Source organism: Typopeltis vanoorti, chromosome 4 (assembly GCF_054136105.1).
Source record: "Typopeltis vanoorti isolate ZY-2024b chromosome 4, IOZ_Tvanoo_1.0, whole genome shotgun sequence".
NCBI classification, from domain to species: Eukaryota; Metazoa; Arthropoda; class Arachnida; order Uropygi; family Thelyphonidae; genus Typopeltis; species Typopeltis vanoorti.
Window position 1 is genome coordinate 168,057,497 of NC_143552.1, and position 24,107 is coordinate 168,081,603.

The 24,107-nt window shown below is 36.7% G+C and overlaps 1 protein-coding gene across 1 annotated transcript in view; it reads left to right on the plus strand.

Annotated features, from left to right (window-relative positions):
- The first annotated feature begins 13,362 nt into the window (after window positions 1-13,362).
- The window catches only part of LOC150107834 (transducin beta-like protein 2), a 261,182-nt gene continuing 250,437 nt past the window's right edge, over window positions 13,363-24,107 (plus strand). The window contains exon 1 of the mRNA XM_090391583.1: window positions 13,363-13,509. Coding sequence (XP_090247709.1) covers window positions 13,368-13,509 — 142 coding nt within the window. The 5' untranslated portion in view covers window positions 13,363-13,367. The remainder of the gene's footprint in view (window positions 13,510-24,107) is intronic.

Consider the following 24,107-nt stretch of genomic DNA (forward strand, 5'->3'; position numbering starts at 1 on the left):
TTTACAGACGTAATTAATACCGCCTTAGACAAAAACAAAATAGCCATGGTAGTCTTTATAGATCTAACCAAAGCATTCGATACACTTACATATCAAACCTTGTTAGAAAAGCTGAGGCATGTTGGAATAGACGGGCCTCTTCACAGGTGGTTTACAAACTACCTCCAAAATAGAAAGCATATCACACGTATCGGATCAAACCGAAGCAGAGAGCTACCAGTAACCTGTGGAGTGCCACAGGGAGCTGTACTCTCCCCAACTCTATTCAACATTCACACGCACGATATTAATCAGTTACCACTCAAAGGTAAGATATTCCAGTACGCAGACGATACAGCAATAATATCCATCCATAATAACGCAAGCATAGCCCAAACAAATATGCAACATGATATAAATCTGATCATAGACTGGCTCAGGAAAAACTTCATACACCTAAACTCAGAAAAGACAAAATTAATGATATTCAGAAATCCACTGACTCGACCAGTTGATAACAAATATATAACCCTCCAACATCAACTTTCCAACACAAACACACAGAACAGCAAAACCACTACAATCACTCAGGTTGAAACAATACGATACCTTGGAATTTACCTCGATGCAGATATGAACTGGAATAGCCATACAAAACATCTACACAACAAACTCCGAACAATAAGTGGCAAACTCTATAGATTAAAAGACATAGTTCCCATACGCCTAAAAACACTAATATACAAAGCACTATGCCAAAATATACTAAGATACGCTATAACAACGTATGCTTTCTGTGCAACCTACAAATTAAATAGATTAATGTCGCTACAGTACAAAATGACAAAACTGATCTTTTGGGAACAAAGAGAAAATCACGACCTTATAAACATTGCAATGGCAGAACACAAAATACTGACAGCAAAACATTTATGTCACTATGCAGCCTTGCTAAAACATTATTTCGATGCCAACTACAGGACAATTAGAAATACATACCGTATAACAAGACCTCAGACTACTAATTATATCACATATAAATACAATAATCACTACGGAAATGCCACGCGAAACTTCTACATCCCAGACATGATAAACAAATTACCTTTTGAATACAGAAACCTTACAAACTACAATAGCCTGAAAAGAGTTCTAAGGACATACTATGAACAAGAAACACGCACCCAAAATACCATACAAACTTAATGAAACACAATATATTCGCTCAGGCTTCCAGTTCAGCGACGCATCAGTACATTCCAATTTATTGTGTGTGTGGGGGGGGGAGCGTGTGTGTGTGTGCATGTGCGTGTGAGTGCGCGCGAATTTCTCAATCATAGATTCCGTAGCATCCTAACACAGCAAAAAAAAAAAAAAAAAACAATACATAATAACCAACTGGTGTCATCCTCAGATAAGCTTACATTTAAGCTTCGAGGATGAAAGGGAAAAAAAATTAGTTCTCATCCAAGATGTATCATATGTAACGAAATGCATGTAATGTACGTATCAGAAGAAAACCAATGTATGTATTGTATGTAAACCAATGTACGTAATGTAAATATCACATGTAAACAAATGTAAAGTAATGTATCATATGTAAACAAATGAATGTAATGTATATAATAACTGTAACAAGTGTATGCAATGTAAAAAAAAATTATCTTAAAAGTAAATCATGAGTTTACACCGTATGTTTGTGAAAATAAGGACACATAATATTCAGATTGCATATGTGTAAATACTGTTGTATAATCACACCTTTTCAAACTTGAAAAAAAAAATAGTAAACCACAACATGTAATATTATACAACTTATGTAACTCTGAACAATATAATTGTAAATTATTATTATGATTGTTATATAAAAAAAAAAACTCATTATATGTAGCACAAAGTGCTGAACCGTGTAAAATAATATACTGAATAGATGATCATTGTACATATGTAAATATCTGAAAGAACAATAAAAAAAAATAAAAAAAATGATTATTATTATTATTATTATTATTATTATTATTATTATTATTATTATTATTATTATTATTATTTTAATGGTGTCTCCATGGAGTCAAAAGACTCATCGCGGGAGCCCGACATTGACACACTAACCATTATTTACACAACACCTGTCATACCTCTCCTTAAATTCATTCAGAGTTAAAGCACTCACAACCACCTCTGGCAAAGCATTCCACCCATTCACAACCCTTCAAGTAAAAAATCTAGTCCTAACACCCTTGTTAACCACACTCTTGCACAATCTCCAGGGATGGCCCCTCGTTCTCTCACATCCTGCACTGGTCTTAAGAATATCATCAGTATCAATCCTGTAAAATCCCTTTAACTATTTAAATACCTCTATCATATCTCCTCTCCTATCAGCTAGTTTTTGGAGCCCATAGATCATCAATCTATCCTCATAGGGAACATCCCACAGACCTGCAACAATCTCTGTAACCCGCCTCTGAATCCTCTCCACCACTTCCGCATCACCAAGAAATCCTGGCGACCAGATCTGTGCACAATAGTCCAAATGCGTCCTTATTAATGGCTTATAGAGTGAAACAATAACTTCCCTATACCTGCTTGTTAGTGTGTTCCTCAACAACCATGTATTTTGCTGTGATGTTTTGGCAATCTTTGCAATATGCCCTTTAAACTTAAGTTCTCTGTCCACAATAACTCCCGAGTCTCTTGTCTCATCAACTTCCTGCACTTCAGTTCCGTTAATATAGTAAACAGCATGCGATGTCATCCTCCCGAAGTGCATCACCTTACACTTAGCCACGTTGAACTGACAGCCATTTACCTCAGTCCATACCGTCAGCCAATTTAAGTCATCCTGTAAAATATCCACATCATTTGAATTGATTGTCGCTCTTCCCAATTTTTCATCATCAGCAAACAAGTGGATATTTCCATTCAAGGTTTTTCCAATATCATTTATGTACAAATTAAACAATAGAAGACCAAGAACTGAGCCCTGAAGTACATCACTAGTCACTTGCCTTTTCCTGGACTCAGCTCCTCTGTAAACCACGCTTTGATATCTGTTCACCAGCCATCCTTTAATCCAAATCACCATATTCGTATCCAAACCCATTTGCTCTAATTTATGTAACAGAGTTCCATGTGGAATCCTGTCAAAAGCCTTTGCAAAGTCAAGCAGTATCACTGAGTAAGGATTTCCTTTATCCAACTCCACTGTTACTTTATTATAGAAAGTAAGCAAATTACTTAAGCAAGACCTACCCTTCACAAAACCATGTTGCCCCTTATAAAGTATCATATTGCTGTCCACCCAGTCCTGAATTCTAATTTTAACCAATTTCTCAAAATCTTAACCACCACTCCAGATATATTGATTGGTCTATAATTTGCAACCTCAGTCTTAGAGCCTCCCTTGTGCAATGGAATTTTTTCCCTTCTTTCCACTCTATTGGCACTTTACCAGTATTGAGGATTAAATTAAACATTCTGGTGGTTAGAGGAGTTGCTAATTCTCTTGCACATTCTCGTAACACATGGGCCGATATGCCATCTAACCCAATGGCAGTGTTAGCATTAAGGTTCTTTAATATATTAAGCACCTCAATTTCATCTATCTCTATACTCTCACCAGTCAATGGCACATCTGACACTGCACTATCACTACGAAGATGGTACACTTTTGCGAAATGATCATTAAGCAACTCAACTATTTGATTAGCTTCAGTAATTTCCCTACCATCAACACTTTTTAAAGTAATATTTCCATGGATATTCTTCCTTTTACTAGCCACATAGCGAAAGAACTCTTTAGGGTTTCTTTTGGATTCATCAGCTAGCTTCCTCTCATAATTAGCTTTGGCTTTCCTTACCATACAGGCTATTCTCTTTGCCTGTACCTTATATTGCCTCATTGGAACGCTCATCATCTTTTTCTTTACACGTCCTCCACAACCTTTTCTTTTTCTGTAACTCGTGTTTAATAGTATTATTCATCCATTTTACTCCTACTTGATTTCTCCTTCTGACTCTGGGGATACAGTCTGATACAGCTTTCTTCAAATACTCCTTGAGAATCTCCCACGCACCATCAACATCTCTCCCTTTGAATTTCTCATGCCATAGTACAGCTGAAAGCAGACTTCTCAGCTTGCCATAATCACCAGCCTTGTAATTCCACATATACCCATTCTTAATAGAATATTCAGCACGTCTTTCAATCTATGTATGTGAAAGTGATGGTGATTCGGACACCGATTCGGATGACTAAGGATATTAAAAGGATTTGATAAAGGTTTTTTTTTTTTTTGCAAAATTTTATGCACGGGTTTGTTAAATAGTCACAGGAAGCCTTAAATAATTAATCAGTTTAGAATATTAAAGTGTCGCAGTTCTCTCTACTGTAATTTTAGAATGGTGAATTACGTTTAAAAAAATTGTTTTCAGTATACTTATTTTTTTATACGAGCCTGTGTAGCTCAGTGGATGTGGCGTTTGCCAACCACGGCGCTTGGCCGCACGAAGGAAGACTTGGTTTCGAGTCTAGTCGGCGACTAGAGGAAATTTTTCTAAGCCTTTTTTCGACCGGTTCCCGAGTTAGTCGATCTCTGGCACGGGCAAGCAGGTTTTTCCTCCCGGAAACTCGGGTTTTTCGTCCTGTAAACTCAAGAAAATCCACCGTAGAACCCACATTATTTCAGACATTAAATATATTGTGTTAGAATTAGGGACCACGAGATGGCGGCACATTTGAGCCGTCTCTCTTCACTGAGTACCGCTTAATTAGTGATAGCCTTGGGCCATCTATCTCTCTTTGGTACCAGTGGAGATTGAACTGCCCACTCAGTCTCCAAAAGTTAGATAGGGCTAAATGGCCTCGCCTACTCCCCGTATACGGGAATAAAAAGGCGTTAGCTGATTTTTTTTTTTATATTTTTTTATACAAAACTCTTTAAAATAAATTTCACTTAAAACTTTATTTAATTTATACTTTTTAAAAAAATTTTGTGTCTTTATTTCGTATCCAAACACAAGTGGTACAATAATAAATTATTAGTACAACATTATTTATAACTAATTAGGATATACTACAAATTAGAACAACTTAAATTTAATATGCAAATTATAAAGGGAATAATAAGTAAAATATTTAAAAAAAATGTAAATGATAACGCCTTTTATTCTAATATAGGGAGAAGGCGAGTCCGTTTAAGCCCTGTCTAACTTTTGGAGACTGAGTGGACAGTTAAATCTCTGCTGGTAGCCAATCAAAGATAGCTGGCCCAAGGCTATCACCGATTTAAGCAGCCTGAAGTGAAGAGATGGCTCATCAAGTGCCGCCATCTCGTAGTCCCTAACCGTAACACAATATGTTTTTATATCTGCAATAATTTATATCTGAAATAGGTTCCACAGTCGATTTTCTTGAGTTTAGGGGACAAAAAGGAACCCTACTTTTTGGGAGAATAAGCCCGCTTGCCCCTGCAAGAGATCAATTAACTCTGGGACCGGTCAAAACAGGCTTAGAAAATGTTTCTCTAGTCGGTGACTTGAACATAAGCCTATCTTTGGGTGAGTTAGGGCTGATGATATGCAAACACCACTTCCATTGAGCTACACATGCTTTGGTAAAATATAAAGGGAATGATAAACTATATATAAGTAACATACAATAAATATAGTTAAATGTTCCTTGCGCAATCAACTGCTCTTTCTGTATGAGATGAAAAAGTCCTCATTGATGCAAAGTGATGACAAGAAGGGTGTAAGACAGGTGTACCATGGACTGGGTTGTCCCACACTCACAGTTATCAGGTCTTGTGAGGAAGCCCCATTTGATGACAATTTTGTTTGCAACGTCCTATCGTTCGTAGCCTCTTGAGGCTTTCCCAGGTGTTCCAATCGGAGTGGGTACCATGTGGAAAATGTTCAGCTATTGAAATACTAGTATTACTCTCAGGGTACTGTGTATACCATTGTTGAAGCCTTGTCTCTGGAGGGTTTTTGGATGGTTCAACAATTCCTAGAAAGCTATATCGAGATCATAGTCCTTGAAGCACTAGAGTCTGGCCAAATAGTGGGTGGCGCTCATCATTCATTTGTCTGCTTCTTTTATCAACTGAGAATGCATATCTTCGGCGTGTTGAAAGGGGAGCAATACTGGCAATAGTATTCAGGTCTCTTAGTGGTGCTGGTTTCAGGCATCCTATTATTAAGCCGCAACTCTCTTCCAATGCCAGGTCTAGTTTGTCATCATGTCAGGATATGTTTTTGGCAAGTGAATAGCAAAGGGCCAAGGCAGAATATCTCCTTGCGAGTCACACCAAGGTAGACTGGGTTTCAGGAATGTTCTATACGGGAATCTTCTCAAGAAATCGGTAGCTTCTCTTTGGCGTCCTTATTGTTTATGGTGAAAAATCCAGTCACTGTTTTTTAAGGAGTTTGGTTTTTATTGATTATTGCTATAATATGTGGTTAGACTATTTAAGGCAAATGATAGGGTAGTTTCAATGAACTTGAAATTATTTGATTGAATGGCTACGGCAAGGTTATCAGCATAGATAAAATTTCTAGGTCCTGGAAATATGGGAAGATCCTGACACAGATGTTGAAACGTAATGGTGATATCACACTTCCCTAAGGGAGACCGTTTTGTGGGGGATGCCAACGACTCTTCCTACCCTCCCCCCAGGTCCACAAAAAGTATCTGTTTTCCAAAAGTGATTGAACCAGGCAGAAAAGGCGATAATCTCTAGTTATTCCATGTTTAGGTTCTGAGCGTGAGATAGTTTATGGTAGCATATTCTGCAGTCATGTCTCCAAATACCGCTCCTGTAACTTGTTTTTGCTCATAACCATTTTCTATATGTCGAGTCAGATTGAGAATTTGTGATGTAGAGATTTTGCCTGGTCTAAAAGCAGCCTACTCAACAATAAGATGGGATTCAATTATGGATTAAAGCCTATTTAAAATTAATCTTTCCAAGAATTTAAAGAGTTTGCTGAGTATTAATATGGGTCCGTAATTTTTTGCTTCAGTTAGCGTTTTCCCTGGTTTCAGAAAGGCCACCAGTCTAGCATGCCTCCAGATGGTTGGTATCCTTAGGGTTCGAGGCAAGTACTGTATATGTATAAGTTTAGTAGCCACTCTTTTGTCCTGGATCCAAAATGTTTAATTTTTTCATTACAGATATCATCGAGGCTTGCGGATTTTGGAGGTTTTAATAAGTTTATTGCAGAGGTGAGTTCAGTACTCGTGAAATCTGAGTCAATCAAATTTGTTCTTCACTCGGAGTTCTTAATATCTCATTTTGGTTGCTTTTTAGGGAATTTTCCATTTAGAGGAACTAGTGAGCAATTTGATTTGCTGTTATCTGTGGATGATTTATTGACTTAATGAAATCATTTCTAATTCTGCTGATAAAGTTCCATACCTTCCTTCTACTGTGAATCGTATCAAGGGCTTGTATTTCCTTTTTTTTTACATGAGGAACACCTTCCTTTTGCCATCTCAGAGCATAATATTTCTCCTGCATGGATAGTCACCTCTAAGAAGGGGTCGGTGTTGTAGAGTTGTAAGTGACATACTGGGCTTGCATATAGAGAGGCCTGGAATGTCATTTGTACGACAACCTCAAGGGATGTGTTTGGTGGAGATTTTCGTCAGTATTTTATGAATTGCGGATACTCCTGAGGGTTTGGAGGGACTGACCCAATGGATTGGTCAAGTTATTCCATGAAACCCTGCTAGTTAGCTTTCTGAGGTTAAATCATCGTCTGTAAGGAATTATCGTAGGCATAACGGCTGAGTTGAATTGAACCATTATGGTCTATGTTGGGTGTGTGGAATTTTATTAATACTATACGTAAAATTTTCCAACTGTTATACATGCAAAATAGTTACCACTTTAAAAATTAGCTGAATGTTCATAAAAGAAAACCTAATTTTCCGACGTGTAACAATAAACAAGATCGTCCAACGAGACGGTCTCACGATTACCCTATTATCAGAATGGATTCATTTTCTTCTGTAATGAGCAGAAGCGACAAAGGATCTGTCAGCTCTTCTCGAACTATAGTCGTATACTATGAGCATTTTTTTTCCGTAATAAGCCTCGAACTCTCTCTAGAAAAGTTGGGTTTCTGTTTTCTCCTTGTCATCTGATAATTTAGGAACCTTGAGCTACTCATTTCTCTCTGACTGTTTTGGAAGCGATAGAGCATGCTAGAATCAGGGAAGCATTTTCTCTGTACAATAACGTTGATTAAGTCTTGGCTGTTTGATTTTTTCCTACGGTGACTTAGGTAAGGGGTTTTCCTGCTGGATAATATAGGAAACGTAATGTCGAACATTCTTGATTGCAGGATTTCTGTTGTGCATTGCATTGGTTAAATTGTGGCTCTTTGGGCGTTTATTTTCGTGTGCTTCTTTATGTTGCTCTAGTCATTTGCTAATTTTTGTACTCCACTTCACTTCTCTAGTGTTGCCCTAAGTATTTTTCTTTTGTCTTTTTTTTTTTTTTTTTTTTTTGTTTGGATTTTTTGAACATTTGCTTTTCTGGTCTGCTTTGTTAGTGTCATCGGTGTTTTTACACGGTTTCTCGTTTTTCAAAATATATCGACACACTTTCCATATACGATCCTTCTCGTGAGATTAGAAGCACTGAATACCCGCGTTACTTGTAATACGTGTAGGCAGCTCTGTTCGTTCCGATTTTTGTCAAGATATGAATTTATTGCTATTGCTGATAAAGTGCTTCAAAGCCTGCCTACTTAAAATTTTGTTGTCAGAGAATACAGGCCTGAGAAGGACTCGGATTTTTCTCGTCAATGCCATATTTTGATAATAATCTCCAGATCATTCAGTGCCTTCTTTCGAAGGGATGTTTGAAATAATTATCTACGGATTCAAGCAAGATAGGTGAAGCAATAATAGGCATGCGCACATACAGAAAAATATCAATTCAGTTGTTTCGGGAAACAGTTCATTCATTTGTTCATTATAGGACCGTGCTTCAGCCGTACCCATGGTAGAAATTCAAGAAGAGTTATTTTAAGTTATATTGAGTAAGCAGTAAAAATTGCTGGATTATGTTGGTTGCACTGATTAGGATTTTAGCTCGTATCTTTTCTCAGAGTTTTTACACTTTTACATTCTACTTCAACTGAGCCATGGTGGGGGATCGTTCATAGTAATGAAATATCATTGCTCGTTGAGCTTTCGTTAGGTATAGCTTTGGGCAATTCAGAGAAACATCAAGTTATAAATGCTGGCAGAAATTCGAAGGCATTCATACCTTTGTAGCGGTGACAACGACAAACATTCAAAAAATAATAATAATAAATCAGCTAATGCCTTTTTTGTACCCGTATAGGGAGTAGGCGAGGCCGTTTTAGCCTGTCGATTTTCTTGAGTTTTTGGGACGAAAAACCTGAGTTTCAGGTAGAAAAAACCCGCTATCCAGTGCCAGAGATCGACGGACTCGGGAACCAGTCGAGAAAAGGCTTAGAAAATGTTCCTCTATTAAGCGACTAGATTCGAACGCCTTTCTTCGTCGTGCGGTCAAGCGCCGTAGTGTGCGAACGCCACTTCTACTGAGCTACACAGGCTCACGACAAACGACAAATATTTTATAAAGCAAAATAATATTTATATTTATATATAAATAATATAATAATATATATATATATATATGTTAAAGATGCCAAGCTAAGCTATTTTAAACCTGATTTTACTCCATTTTCCAAGTGTGCAAACAGACAAATAAGTCCAGTTTGCACCTGCACGTATTGCAAATCTAGGTGACCCGCAAAATAGTGCAAGTCTAGGCAACTGGTGGTAAAAGCTCATCTCCATGAGGAGATGTATCATCTCCTCAAGGAGAAGAGCTTTGCATTAAGGGTAAATAGAATAGTGATCAGAGCTTATTCCACCTTTACCACGAGTTGCCTAGACTTGCACTACTTTTGCACTACTTTGTGCCTGCACGTATTGCAAACTTGCAATACGTGCAGGCACAAACTTGACTTGACTGGGAGAGTTCGTGAATACCACCACCCCACTCAACAATATGACATTATTAAAATTCTTACCAAGAGAGCCCACAATCTTTGTTCCACTGGAACCGCCCTTACAACTGAACTTGACCACATACATAACACTTTCCTCTCCAATGGTTACAGTGTTCGCAGTATTAAAAAAAAATAAGCAGGTCCTCCCCTCCCCTCGGTCTTCTCCTCAAAAAGAGTTTAGAAATGCCATCACCATACCCTACATCCGTGGCACATCAGAAAAAATATCCAAGGTTTTAAAAAAGTACAACATACACACAACATTTAAGCTCCGCCGCAAACTTGCTACCCTTATCTGCTTTACAAAAGATCAGCTCCCTCCTCTTTCAGTGCTGGAGTCTATAAAGTACCCTGTTCATGTAAACTGGCATAATTTGGACAGACAGGCAGATCAGCCACTATCAGCCTGAAGGAACATAAGTCATATATCTGCAAACACAACTATGGTCAGTCAGACTTGGGTGACCATGTCTTGGATACAACCCACAGGATCTGATGGGAAAAAACCACCATGCTCCACCACAGCAAATTCAAAAAAGAGAGACTATTCTTAGAATCAGCAGCAGCAGCAGCAGCTCTCTGGAACCAACCAAATTTCAACAAATATGGTTGCATTAAGCTTCCTAAGATTTGGGAAACGCTTATCACCAGAGGTCCCACTTTAAATTCCAGGCCACCTACAACCGCCCTTAGAGGGCGCTCCATCTAGATAGGAGTTTAATGTCACCCACGTGGTTGGGCTTAGTATTGTGTGTTATTTGTTTTTGATGTTACATTAGTTTTTTTGTATTCCCTGAAGATGTCTCATTTACTGATACGAAATATATAGGAAGTATTAAATTCTGTTTTAATCCTTTCTGAGTGCTGTATACAATCCATTAATCCTCGAATATGATGTCACAGTACTTAAGCCTCTACACACTGAGATAAAAATTGTAGAACACTGCCTTGGATGTAATAAAGAAATTGTTGTAAATTTGATGGATAACTGATTGTATGGATGAGGTGTGTATCTTTTGTCAACAAACTACAACAGGCGAGACATGAAGTTTTTGAATACAAATAGAGCTTTTTTTTTTTTTTTTTGGATGGGACACCAAACCGGTAATGTTTTTCACATTTCTGGTGTCCTTATTTCTAATCCAGAGAATTTTAATTCTCTGGATTAGAGATAAGTTTATAGAAGTTTATTCACTTGGCTAAACTACTAATTATATATTGAGTTTTATCCTTTATCCAAGTGTTAACAAACAAAGTTTGTGCTTGAAGTACTTTCAGGACTGTGGAAACTTCTGCATTACTTCCACCTTAGTATCACCACCTCTGGGTCTGGCTCTCTCACTGATGAGATCTCAATAAAGGTCGAAACCAGTCTGGGTAGTGGCCCTTCCCTTAATTCATAGCATTATACATGTCTGCAAAGAGATGTGCTTTGCATTATGAGAGATACTAAGGCAAGTGATGAGAACTTATACCACCTTTACCACGAGTTGCCCCAGTTCTGAAAGTACTTCAGGTGCAAACTTTGTTTGCTAACACTTGGATAAAGGATAAAATGCAATATATAATTAGTACGTTCTATAATAATGTTACCATTGAACTAGACAAGGGGAATGGATACATCATGTTAATTTTGGATTCAAAGGCTTTTGACAGAACACAGCATGGGAGACTCTTGCATAAATTGGAGAATATGGGATTGGATTGAAAAAAGAGGATGGCTCACTGACTGATATTAAAAAGCGGTATATTTGATAATGGGGTATGTGAATCTGCAAGATTTCTGGTAACTAGTGGTGTACCACAATGATCAGCCTTGGCGCACTGTTATTAAAACTGTGCAATAATAATAGTGGGAAGGATTTGACAGGTGTCACACAGCTATTTCCTGATGATGCAAAGATAGGTAGGATAATCAGGAATGCTGCTGATATGTAGTACTTGCAGAGTGATTTGAATATGGTGGAATTGTGGGCATTGGAAAATGGATGTCAGTTCAATGTCAGTAAATGCAGTCATGCACTTTGGAATGATTAAATATCCAATGTCATATTATATTGGTGGGAATATGCTAGAAGGAACTGATCTGCCTAGTTATCTTGGAGTTTTATTAGAATCAAGTTGAATTTCAAGGGCCATGTAGAATAGATTACAAATACAACTCAAAAGATAATTGCAATGCTGAAACGCACTTTGACATGTAAAGATCAGGATGTCATTTTGCCTCTTTACAAAGCCTTGACACATGTCCTCATTTGGATTATTGTGTACAGGTCTGGTCTTCTGGTTTCCTTTGTGATTCTGATATATTGGAGAGAGTGCAAAAAGAGTGTTAAAATGATATCAGGATTGTGGAATACTGATTATTATTATTATTATTATTATTATTATTATTATTCGTGACACCGCCAACGAGTCTGAAGACTCATCGCGGGAGGACACCTACAACTGTCTCAACTACTACACCGAACCTCTACTACGAATCATCTCCATCAACGCCATCTACCGCCCACCTCCACCACTACCACAACTAGTTTTTGTCTGTAAATTGCGTATGTTCTGAATGGCAGATTTGTCTGCATGCGGGATGAAAAACCTGAGTTTCCGGGAGAAAAAAACCCTGCTACCACCATATGAGATCGGCTAACTCACCTTCGATTGAAATCGTCCAGATAAAGATTCCTCCCATGACAGATTGAGAATTTGTAGCCTACACTCGCGAACAGGAAAATAGGGATAATATGATTGAGACTTACAATCGTCTGAAAGGGTCATACAGGATTTTAGTTAATGGATTTTTTTTATTTTATGGAGGGAGGATAGGACACGTGGGCATACTTGGAAGGTAAGAATGAATGTGGCTAAGAAGGGGTTGAGGACTAGATTTTTCTCTCATTGAGTGATGCGTGATTGGAATGTATTGCCATTGGATGTAGTGTGTGCAAGCAGTGTGAATAAATTCAAGAATAAGTATGATGGCTAGTGCGTGTAGTATATGCCTCCCGGGATGAGTCCCTGACTTCCTTGACGTCTCTCTTAATAATAATAATAACGACGAGCTTGAAATATGGTGATATATTTAAGTTTTTCGAAATGATTTCCAAATTCTGTCTGCAGAATAATCTATGAGATTTTTGAAATGGAAAGATGAACAAATATTATTAATGCCATGAATATTTTGTTGATCAACCTGAAAGAAATTATTGCAGTCACTTGAACCATGTGGATATTAATGACGAAACTCCGATGTTCAAAACCGAAGTACCTCTTTTAATTGTCCGATAGGTGGCTCTCAGTGGCGTATAACGTGGTCACATGGAAAAAGCATGGCGACTGTTGTTGATTATATTTCTGACAGTGTTGGAATTATTATTGCCACGCTTGGTTTAGCATCCATTTTATTAATCACGTTAATTACTCATCTCAGAAAGCAAAATGAAAAAAATGCCTGTTCTGAAGAAGAGATGGGTTTGTATTGTGACGGACTTTATGTACACCAGTTTTTGAGTTTTTAAACACGTGGAATTTTGTTATCATAATTTTTTTTTTATTGCGTAGTGTGTTTTCTTTATTTTTATGGAAAATAATTTAATAAAGTAAATTGCTTGTAATCATTTCAAATTTTGGCGGTGTTTTTTAATATCCAAAGCCTCCTTGGAGTCGGAATACTCATCACAATGGAACTAAAAGCATGATGTAATCCTATCCTATTCCCTCAGCCATACGGCTGGCGGGGGATATCTATATGCTACCATACTAGGCAGATGATTATGAGCAAGGTGGTTTCTTGTTGCCTTCCTTGCCGTAGTATATTTTATGACTGTAGCCGTGTGTGTTCACGGGACCAGTTTGCCTGTTTTGAGGGATGAAAAACGCGTTACCTGGATAAAAAAACTCCACCTCTGTATTTGACCTGTTAACTCACATATAGTCGAAAGAGAACAGATAAAGGTTCCTCACGCCATTGACGGGAATCGAACCCAGGTCTTTTCCTACCAGAGGACTTCGTCTATACTGACTGAGCTTCGGAGGCTCCATGATGTAATAAAGAACCACCTAAAAGCCTTCGTTCTGGCTTGGTTTATCTTCAGCAGAGGAGTTCCATGAATATTGATTTTCACTACTTAAAAGACAAGAACTCTACCCAGGAGTTCATATAGTCGCCATTTATTAGTGCTTTTAGCTTTCACTGGCCTGACAGCTGTTTCGAACAGTTGGTTTTCACCAGAGAACATGCAAAAACCCTCAATTCAACTGTAGTATTTCCATATCAGAAAGTTATATTGGTTTATAGTATTTCATATCTGCACTTGCCAAGATAACCTCCTGGCATGGCATTGACATGGTTTAACAGTAGATGTTTTTTCTGCTCCCACAGTTTCTGCTAACTTTGTGATGGTAATCAGCAGTTCAATGCAGCTGTCAGTCCAAATAAAAGTGAATATAGAGTTCTTATCTTTTAAGTAGCATGAAAACCACTAGCAATTCCTCTGCTTTAAGTTATATTCTCATAAGCTTTCAGGAGAATTTGAATATGGCTATAATAAAGAAATAGATATGTTATATCCTTTTGAAATATCTAAGAGCATGCATTTAATCAGATTTTTTCATATCTGTATGACAAAAGAAGTTATCCATTTGTCATAAATGATCAGTGTTGACAGACTGGAAGTCATGGGATTTTTGCCTAACCTGTGTTATATGCGTCTTATCATTTAAATCATCTAATTTCTGATGTGCATTCACAACCAGCAATTTTTCAAATTTATAAAACAAATCCTCTAGGTTACTTATTTATTAACTAGAAACTTAGCATCAATATAATGAAAGGAAATTTTTTTTTTAATATTATTTTTGCAGGCAACATAATGGAGTAAAAAAAACTCATCTTGGTAGAGCCACACAATAACCATTATTCACACAATACCTTGAATGCATTTATTATTATTACCTGCCACCTCCAAGGAGTGTATAGCGGAGTGTGGAACCCCACTCCACTACACACCTTCTCCCCCACTGTACACAACTACAATCAATGTCCATCACCAACAGCAGTATTTCTTTGTGTGTAAATTGCATGTGTTCTGATTGCCAGTTTGCCTGTACACAGGATGAAAAACCTGAATTTTCAGGAGAAAAAATCCTTCTAACTCTGTATGAGAAAGGCTAACTCTCCTTCAACTGATAAAACCCATATAAAGATTCCTCTTGTCACAATGAGAATTGAACAGGTATTTTCCAATCAAAGGGCACAGTGTAATGTCATTCTTCCAGTTATGCAAGGTGCTTCCTGACAGTGCACTAACAACTGCCTCTAGCATCCAATTTTATCTATTCATCCCCCTCCCCCCAGTTTAAAGTTCTCACATATTTGTTAACCATACTCTTGCATAGTTTCTAGGAGTGCTATTGACTGCTATTGAAAAAAACTCTTCTGTATCAGTTTTGTGAAACCAATTTATTGCCTTATATGTTTCTGTTGACTCTGTTTACAATAGAGACATATAATCAGTTCCAAAAGTATCAGTTCTATAAAACCAATTTAATTACTTATGTGTTTCTGTTGTAAACTCTGTTGTTTGTCGACTAGTATTTGCCACCCACAGACCTTCAGTCTGTCCTGAGACTATTCCATAAGCCTATTATAATCGTTGGATCATTTTTACCACTACTTCATCCTCAAGGAATCTAGGTGCCCAAATTTAGGTGAATACCCTGTCTTATATGAATGGATATTAACCTTCCTATTCCTACCTGTCAGTGTATTGATCAAAACAAGGAAGTATTCATTTGCTTCATTGACTTTGAGAAAGCATTTGATAAAGTCCAACAAAATGATTGCACTATTAAAGAGAATTGGATTAGATGGTAAAGACAGCAGGATCATTCAAAACTTATATTAGAACCAAAAGGCATCTGTTCAAGTTGATGACATTATTACAGACCCCATTAACATCAAACGAGTAGTAAGGCAAGGATGTGTGCTGTCACTCTTCTTTTTAACATATACTCAGAAGCCATATTTCAAAAAATCTTAAAAGGAAGAGAGGAAGGAATTAATGTAAATGGTGAAATCATCAGTAACATCCGATATGCTGATGACACAGCTCTCCTGGCTGGCAATATTCAGGATCTTCAAAAACTTCTGGAACTAGTGAATGAAGAGAATGAAAAAATGGGATTAAAAATAAATATCACCAAAGCTAAATTCATGGTCATAAGCAAGAAACCAATTCTTAATTCATCACTTTCTTTAAATGGGAAAACGAATAGAAAAAGTGACAAAGTTTAAATATCTCGGATGCTGGTTAAATGAAGAATGATCCAGAAATGGAAATAAAAGTTAGAATTGAAATGGCAAGAATAAATTTTCTCCTGATGAAATCAACACTGTGTAACCACAACTTAAACTTAGAGCTTAGAGTACGCATGGTTAAATGCTATGTATGGTCTATACTGCTGTACGGTGCAGAAACTTGCACCTTGAAGACAACATCAATAAAAAAAACTTGAAGCCTTTGAGATGTGGTTATACAGACGAATGTTAAAAATCCCATGGACAGCAAAAATGTCCGATCAGGAAGTACTGGAACAAATGGGGGAAATCACGTGAACTTTTAGATACCATAAAAAGAAGGAAAACTGCATATCTTGGTCACCTACTTCGTAATGAAAATATAAAATACTTCAATTGCTTATAAAGGGGAAGATAAATGGAAGAAGAGGACAAGGAAGATGAAGAAAATCTTGGCTGGCAGACATCAGACAGTGGACTGGCATGAGCTCTGAGGAACTGTTTAGAGTGGCTGAGGATCGCTCAAAATTTGCCAAGGTGGTTGCTGACCTCCGATAGGAGATGGCACTCAAAGAAGAAGAAGTGTGTTCTTGAATGCTCAGGGAATCTGATGGGCTATTTGGGCCACCTTACGGTTTTGCAGTTGATGGTATCTGTTCACTCCCCTACTTTTTTTTAGAACTCAGTTATCTGTGATGTCTGGATTTTGATCAGCTGTTGTATTTCTAACCCATTTCTTGATTCATAAGTTGTAATTGGTTTAAAATTGTCCTGTATAGACAATTTAGAGTAACTGCTGATAAAATGAAAAAACGAATTTATAATTTCAAAATTATTTTTATTTTTCAACATAATCTCCCTTAAGACTAATAAATTTATTTCAGCGAATGCTCCAGCACTATTATCCCATCTCTTTAGTGGTCTCAGTAAGATCTGCAAAATACCCCCTCTACAGCTGTAAACACCTCTTGATTTGATGAAAAATGCTGACCAGTGAGGAAGAGTTTTAGTTTTGGGAAGAGACAGAAGTCAGAGGAGCCAAATCTGGGGAATAGGGTGGATGTTTCAACAATTCATAGTGCAGATCCCTTAATTTTCCCATTGCCAAAACACCTTTGTGGGCACGTGCATTGTCCTGATGAAAGATGTTTTTTTTCCTTCTGCAAACAAGTCTTTTCTCACAGATTTTTTCGTCTAGTCTGGTTAAAAGATCGGAATAATATTCCCCGGTTATTGTTTTATCCTTTTCAAGATAATTAATAAACAAAATACCTTTAGCACCCCAAAGCACTGATGCCATGATCTTTCCTTCTGATGGAACAGACTTTGTATTCTTTGATGCCGAACAACCTGCTACTGTCCACTGTTTTTAACTGCTGCTTGGATTCTGGTGTGTAATGATGAATCCAGATCTCATCCATGGTAATAAATCAACGTACAAAATCAGTTTTATTCTTGTTAAAATGTTCCAAGAACTGTTCAGAGATTTTCATATGAGTGCATTTTTGATCTGCTGTGAGCAGGTGCAGCACCCATCTTGCGCAAAGCTTTTTAATTTGTAATTCTTCATGCAAAATATATCGTACACATTCTTTTGAAATGCCTATTGTCTCAGCAATTTCACGCACTGTGACTCACCGGTCATCCAATACCATATCGTGCACTTGATCAGTGATTTCTGGTGGTGTTACACTTTTTGGACATCCTTTACGTGGATCATCTTCAAGGCTGGTACGGCCACGTTTACACTTAGCAGTCCATTTTTTAATTGTCAAAAATGGAGAAGAGTGACCATTAACTTTTATGAACTTCGAATGAATTTCTTTTGGCATTAAACCTTCTTTTTCAAAGAATTTTATATCCGCACGACACTCAATTTTATCCATTTCAGACAGCTGTATAAAATACACTACTTGATAGAATGACTTGCAATTTTACATTGATGCTTATGACAGATGTACCAACTTAGAAAAAAATATCTTGCCGATAGTATTGCCATCTATGGTCGAGGCCGAGAGCTTTTCAGACCACCCTCACACACACACACACACATATATATATATATCATCATCATCATCATCGTCGATCCACTGTTAGATTATTATTATTATTATTATTCCTGATACCTCCAAGGAGTCCGAAGACTCATCATGGGAGGACATCTACAATTCTCTCTACACCTAACCTCTACTACGAATCATCTCCATCAACGCCATCTACCGCCCACTTCCAACACCACCACAACTAGTAATTTTTGTCTGTAAATTGCGTGTGTTCTGAAGGCCTTTCCTAGATTACTCCAAAACTCTCTGTCCATTGCTCTCCTTTTCCATGTCACTCCTGCAAATCTGATGATATCATCAATCCACCGCAATTTAGGTCGGCGTCGTGGTCGTTTTTCCTCTTGTGGAATCCAATCCAGTACTTCTTTTGTCCATCACTGATCTTGTCTTCGAGCAATATGCCCAGCTCATTGCACTTATTTTTTATGATCAATGTGATGTAGTTAGGGGAGATTTTTGAGGTTGTGGATATGTGTTTTGGAGAAAATAGGAAGGCAGAGGTGTTTTTGATGTGGGACATGTTACATCTCTGTGTGGTATAATTAAAAGAAATAATTGTTTAAAATCTGAATCACAACATAGAAGTGATAGTGCCACACCTGCACACAGCAGATCAAAAACACACTTGCATGAAAATCTCTGAACAGTTCTTGGAACATTTTAACAAGAATACAGAAAAGGAATTTATACCAGTACTACTGGTAGAACAGAAGTCTAATACAGTTTGCAGTGACAGAATGTGGTTTTCATTTGTCCTTTTCAAGAGCTTGCTGTTGTGAACAACTGTTTAATGTCCCCCCACGGTAGCACCATCATATGAACTCTTACAAAAAAATGTCAAAACAATGAGCAAAAAATTGTCACTCTCTGAATAAACCAACATCTTTCTGTTCTTATACTGAGCATTCAGGCTATCACAAAAATAATATATTTTTTCTAAATGGGTAACTATTCTTTCAAATGGTTTATCTAAGAAGTTCATAACTCTAAGCATTATGAAATTCTATGTTGTGTTTCAGACAATTGCTAATTACAATGTTTCAGATTTTAAACAATTATTTCTTTTTATTATACCACACAAAGATGTAACATGCCCCACATCAAAAATGCCTCCGTCTTCCTATTTTCTCCAAAACACATACCCACAACCTCAAAAATCTCCCCTAACTATATCACATTGATCATAAAAAATAAACTAAAATTTTCTGACATAACAAACTATTTATCACAAACAACAGCTAAATAAAAATAATGTTACAACCAAATAACTTTAAAAACCACACCAAAGAAATCCATGAAAAAATATAACTCGTTAAAAGATTTAAAAAAAAAAAAATCTGCACAACAGGTCCAGTTTTGGGCAAGGCTTAAAATTTTGTACTTTTCATTAGATGAGGTCATTTTTGAGAGGTTCTCCTATAATTCTTGTATTGTAATTCAAGATAATTTGACTGAAAGCAAGAATGTTTGGTTTTCTTCATCATGACTATTATAATTCTCAGGAACAGAGAAACCAGTTTATAATTTCTTTCTGATTTTATTTGATATTTTTTTTAAACTTTTTTGTTTTACATTTTTCCTCTCTTAGAAAAAGGTAGTTTCATCTAGTGCAGCATGTACCTAGTTAATTGATTTTAGAAGAAGATACTCTGGCTTAATGGCTGTTTTTAACATGTTTCATCTTTCTTTTCTAATTCTACAGGTTTTATTTAAAATTTTAAAACATTGAGCTCATTCTCGTACAAGTTCTAGTAGTGATTTAATGATCATTTGCATGAAGAGTACAAAGAGCAGGCCAGGAAGGCGACTCATTAAAGACGGCATGCGAGAAGAAATTAGCCAATCAAGCTAAGAAAAAATCCTATTGAGCTCTTTCGATGTGTGACAGGTAGAAGTTGCTAGTTGGTGACACTGGTAGGTTGGTAACCAATGCAGAGGATATAGTTGAAGTATTCAATTATCAGTTTATCAGTATATTTCATCCTTGTGAATGCAACATCAGGAGAAGCTGGAATATAGAGGGTATGATGGAGGAGCGACTGATGGTAAACGAGAAAAAAAAGCTAAGAAAAAATCCTATTGAGCTCTTTCGATGTGTGACAGGTAGAAGTTGCTAGTTGGTGACACTGGTAGGTTGGTAACCAATGCAGAGGATATAGTTGAAGTATTCAATTATCAGTTTATCAGTATATTTCATCCTTGTGAATGCAACATCAGGAGAAGCTGGAATATAGAGGGTATGATGGAGGAGCGACTGATGGTAAACAAGGAGTAAGCATATGAGGAATTAAGTTAAGTAAACTTGATATCGATGGTGTTACAATGTAACACCACCAATGGGAATTGATGGTGTTACAATGGAACTGATACGTGAAGGAGGTGACATCATCATAGACACCTTGCTAAATTTATTTCAGGATATATGGAACACAGAGCTTGGCCTTTTGATTGGCAGACTTTTGTCCTTTTACCTATTCCTAAAAAGGGAAACAGCAATAAATGTAGCAACTATAGAACAATAAGCCTTATTATCCATCCAAGCATAATCCTGTTAAAAATATTATTGTCAAGAATCGAAAAGAAAATAGAAAGCAGACTATCAGATGAACAAGCAGATTTCAGGAAGTACAATCGACCATATTTTTACAATACACATAGTAGGTGAAAAATACATTGAACATAACAAAATAATTTGTCACAACTTTTTCGACCTTCAAAAAGCTTTTGACTCAATATGGCATGAGGCATTATGGAAAATTTTAGAATATTATGGTATAGACAATAAAATCATTAGGATTATTAAATCTCTTTACTCCTCATCTGATATGAGAATTGAAATTAAAAATTACAGCAGTGAACCGTTCTGGGCAGAATGGGGGGCAAGACAGGGATGCATCTTGTCGCCTTTTCTTTTTAATTGTTTTCTGGAATATGTCCGATGAAGCTCTTCATGAATATAACATTGGAATAGTAGTTGGTGGACTAAGAATAAACAACTTACGTTTTGCAGATGATATCGATCTTGTGGCAGAAAATAAAGAAGAATTGCAAGAGATAACCAGCCGCATTTTCGGAACATTAAAAAAATATGGATTATACATAAACCTGCAAAAAACAAAAACAATGATAACCTCAAAATCAGACATTGAACCCTTAAAGATACAAATCGACAATAAACAAATTGAGAATGCAAACAAGTTCACTTATGTAGGAAGCACGATGAGTCAAGATGGTTGCTCCAAAACCGACATTAAATACCGAATTGCTAAGGCACCTGTGGCCCCTACAAAAGTTAAAACCATTGTGAAGAGATAACAGAATAGCAATCATAACCAGACTAAGACTAATTGACACTTTGGTGAATTCTATCCTCTTGTGTGGTTGTGAGGCCTGGACTTTATTGGGGGAAGATGAGAGGAGACTCCTGTCTTTTGAAATGAAAACTTACAGAAGACTCTGGAGAATTCCCTATACTGCTCAAAACCAATGAAAATGTTCAGAAACTGATTAATTTAACAGATGGGAAAAAAAGGGAAAATATTCCGACAGTCATCAGAAGAAGACGGATGAAATGGTTCGGACATGTGGAGCGGGCTAATGGCATTCTAAAGCAAATACTAGACGGAATCGTTCCGGGATCAAGGGTTAGGGGGGCCGATTTCGGTTAAAATGGACTGACAACATCAAAAAAATGGACAGATTCCTCCCTTTCTCAACTGACATCAAGAACAAGAGATCGAGATGATTGGAGGAGGATAACAAAGAACATCATATACCAGCCATGAATGACCCAATGGTCCATTTAGGACTATGGGAGAGAAGAAGAAGATATTGATAAGGCAATAGGACTTGACAGTATATTGGCATGTGTTTTGAGGGAATGCTTTATGGAATTAATGGTACCTTTGGCACACCTGTTTTACATGAGTCTTGCAACAGGACAAGTCCTAAACGAATGGAAGGTGGGAAAAAATTGTGCCACTTCACATAGGGTGGAGGATAGTACTGAGACTACATATTATAGCCCAGTTTGTGTCTGGGGTTGTTGTTAAGAGTGTTAGAGAAGTTGGTGAGGACCAGGATTCAGAAGTGGGTTGATATAGGTTAAGGGGAGGTCATATTTCAGCAGTCTACTTGCATATTACTACAAGGTCACAAATTGAGTGGATAAAGGATATGTATATATAGTAGTATCCAGAGAAAGTTTTTTAAGTTAGTTTCAGGTCTGTGGACTCTCCTATGATGAATCCTTTGACTCCATGGAGTTCAGATATTAATATATTAATAATAATATCCTGTGCACACCCTGAGGGTACATATTAGGAATTTGATGAAGTCTGCTATTTTTAATATTTTGCAAATTTTGAGGTAATTTTTTCCTAGAAGAAATGCTTCAGTCAAAGTGATTGTGGGCCTACATATTCCACTATCTTTGTAAATCACATAAAAAAAAAAAGAGACTTGGTTGTGGATTCAGTCTTAGAGGCTGCAGGGTTGGTGTAAAAGCACTCAGAGCACCTAAAGCAGGTGACTAACAATATCAGAAAACATACACACTTTCACATTAAAATGACATAAAAGGAAATTGGACAATCTGGAGAATAAGCTCTGATTAATTTTGAAGTCTTCAGAGTTGTAGAAATTCTGTGGATCTGTTGAATAAAAATGACTACTATAATTATTAGGATACACACACACACACACACACACTAGGGGGCTCTGCCTCCCCCTTGAGTTCCGTGCTGGTAAGTGTGTTCTCCTTCAATTCTGATGACTCGAGACATGAGACAACAATGTGTTTGTCTCATGAAGACAAACACATTGTTGGATGTTTCAAAACAATGAAGTGACAAAAAACGTGACATAAAAACGTTACTTTAGATATCAAATGTGAAACTTTTTAAAACTACTTTGGGATCCCAATAATCAGGGTGTTATTCTTACACCAGACAGTGAAATCATTTACTATTCAAAGCCATTTGCCAACATCCATGAAAAACACCCAGTGTTCATGGATGTTTGTGAATGTCCTTAGGCAAAAGATGAATTTTATTACCTAGAAGTCTTAGAGTAGAGTTTCCAGATTATGAAAAATAAATATAAAAAGTAAAAATAAATAAATAAACAAAAAAACTATAGCTTACTCATGATGCTAATGTACTATAGATTAAGATTTTGTTGGTGGGTGTCACATTAAAAATAAATAAATAAACATGCCAGAAGAATGGAATGAATGATATCTGGGCCAAATGAAGGCATTATTCAGTTTCTCTCATAAGCATATACTGTTTTGGTACTTATTTCAACATAGCATATTTTATGTCATGGCCCCCTGATATTAAAATTTTTGATATTTATCCAAATTGTAAGAAAAAAAAATTAAGAGAAATAATATTTGCTGTGTTCAGAATAATTTTATTCTATAACTACAATATATTTATAAGTTTCGGTTAACAAATATGTTATAGTTATATTACATGATAGACCAAACCTCTCGTTTTGGCTGTTTGTATTGCATATTTCAGTATTTTTTTCATTCTTGTATGATTTTGTAACCCAAAAATCATTTACTTTAATTTGTCGTTTTACTGAAAGAAAAGTATGAGATGTATATTTTTTCACAAAACAGTGTTTGTTTGGCATGATTGATATTATGAGAACACAACCTTTTTCAAATTCAGAGCAATCCAAATCCTCTGTATTACTTT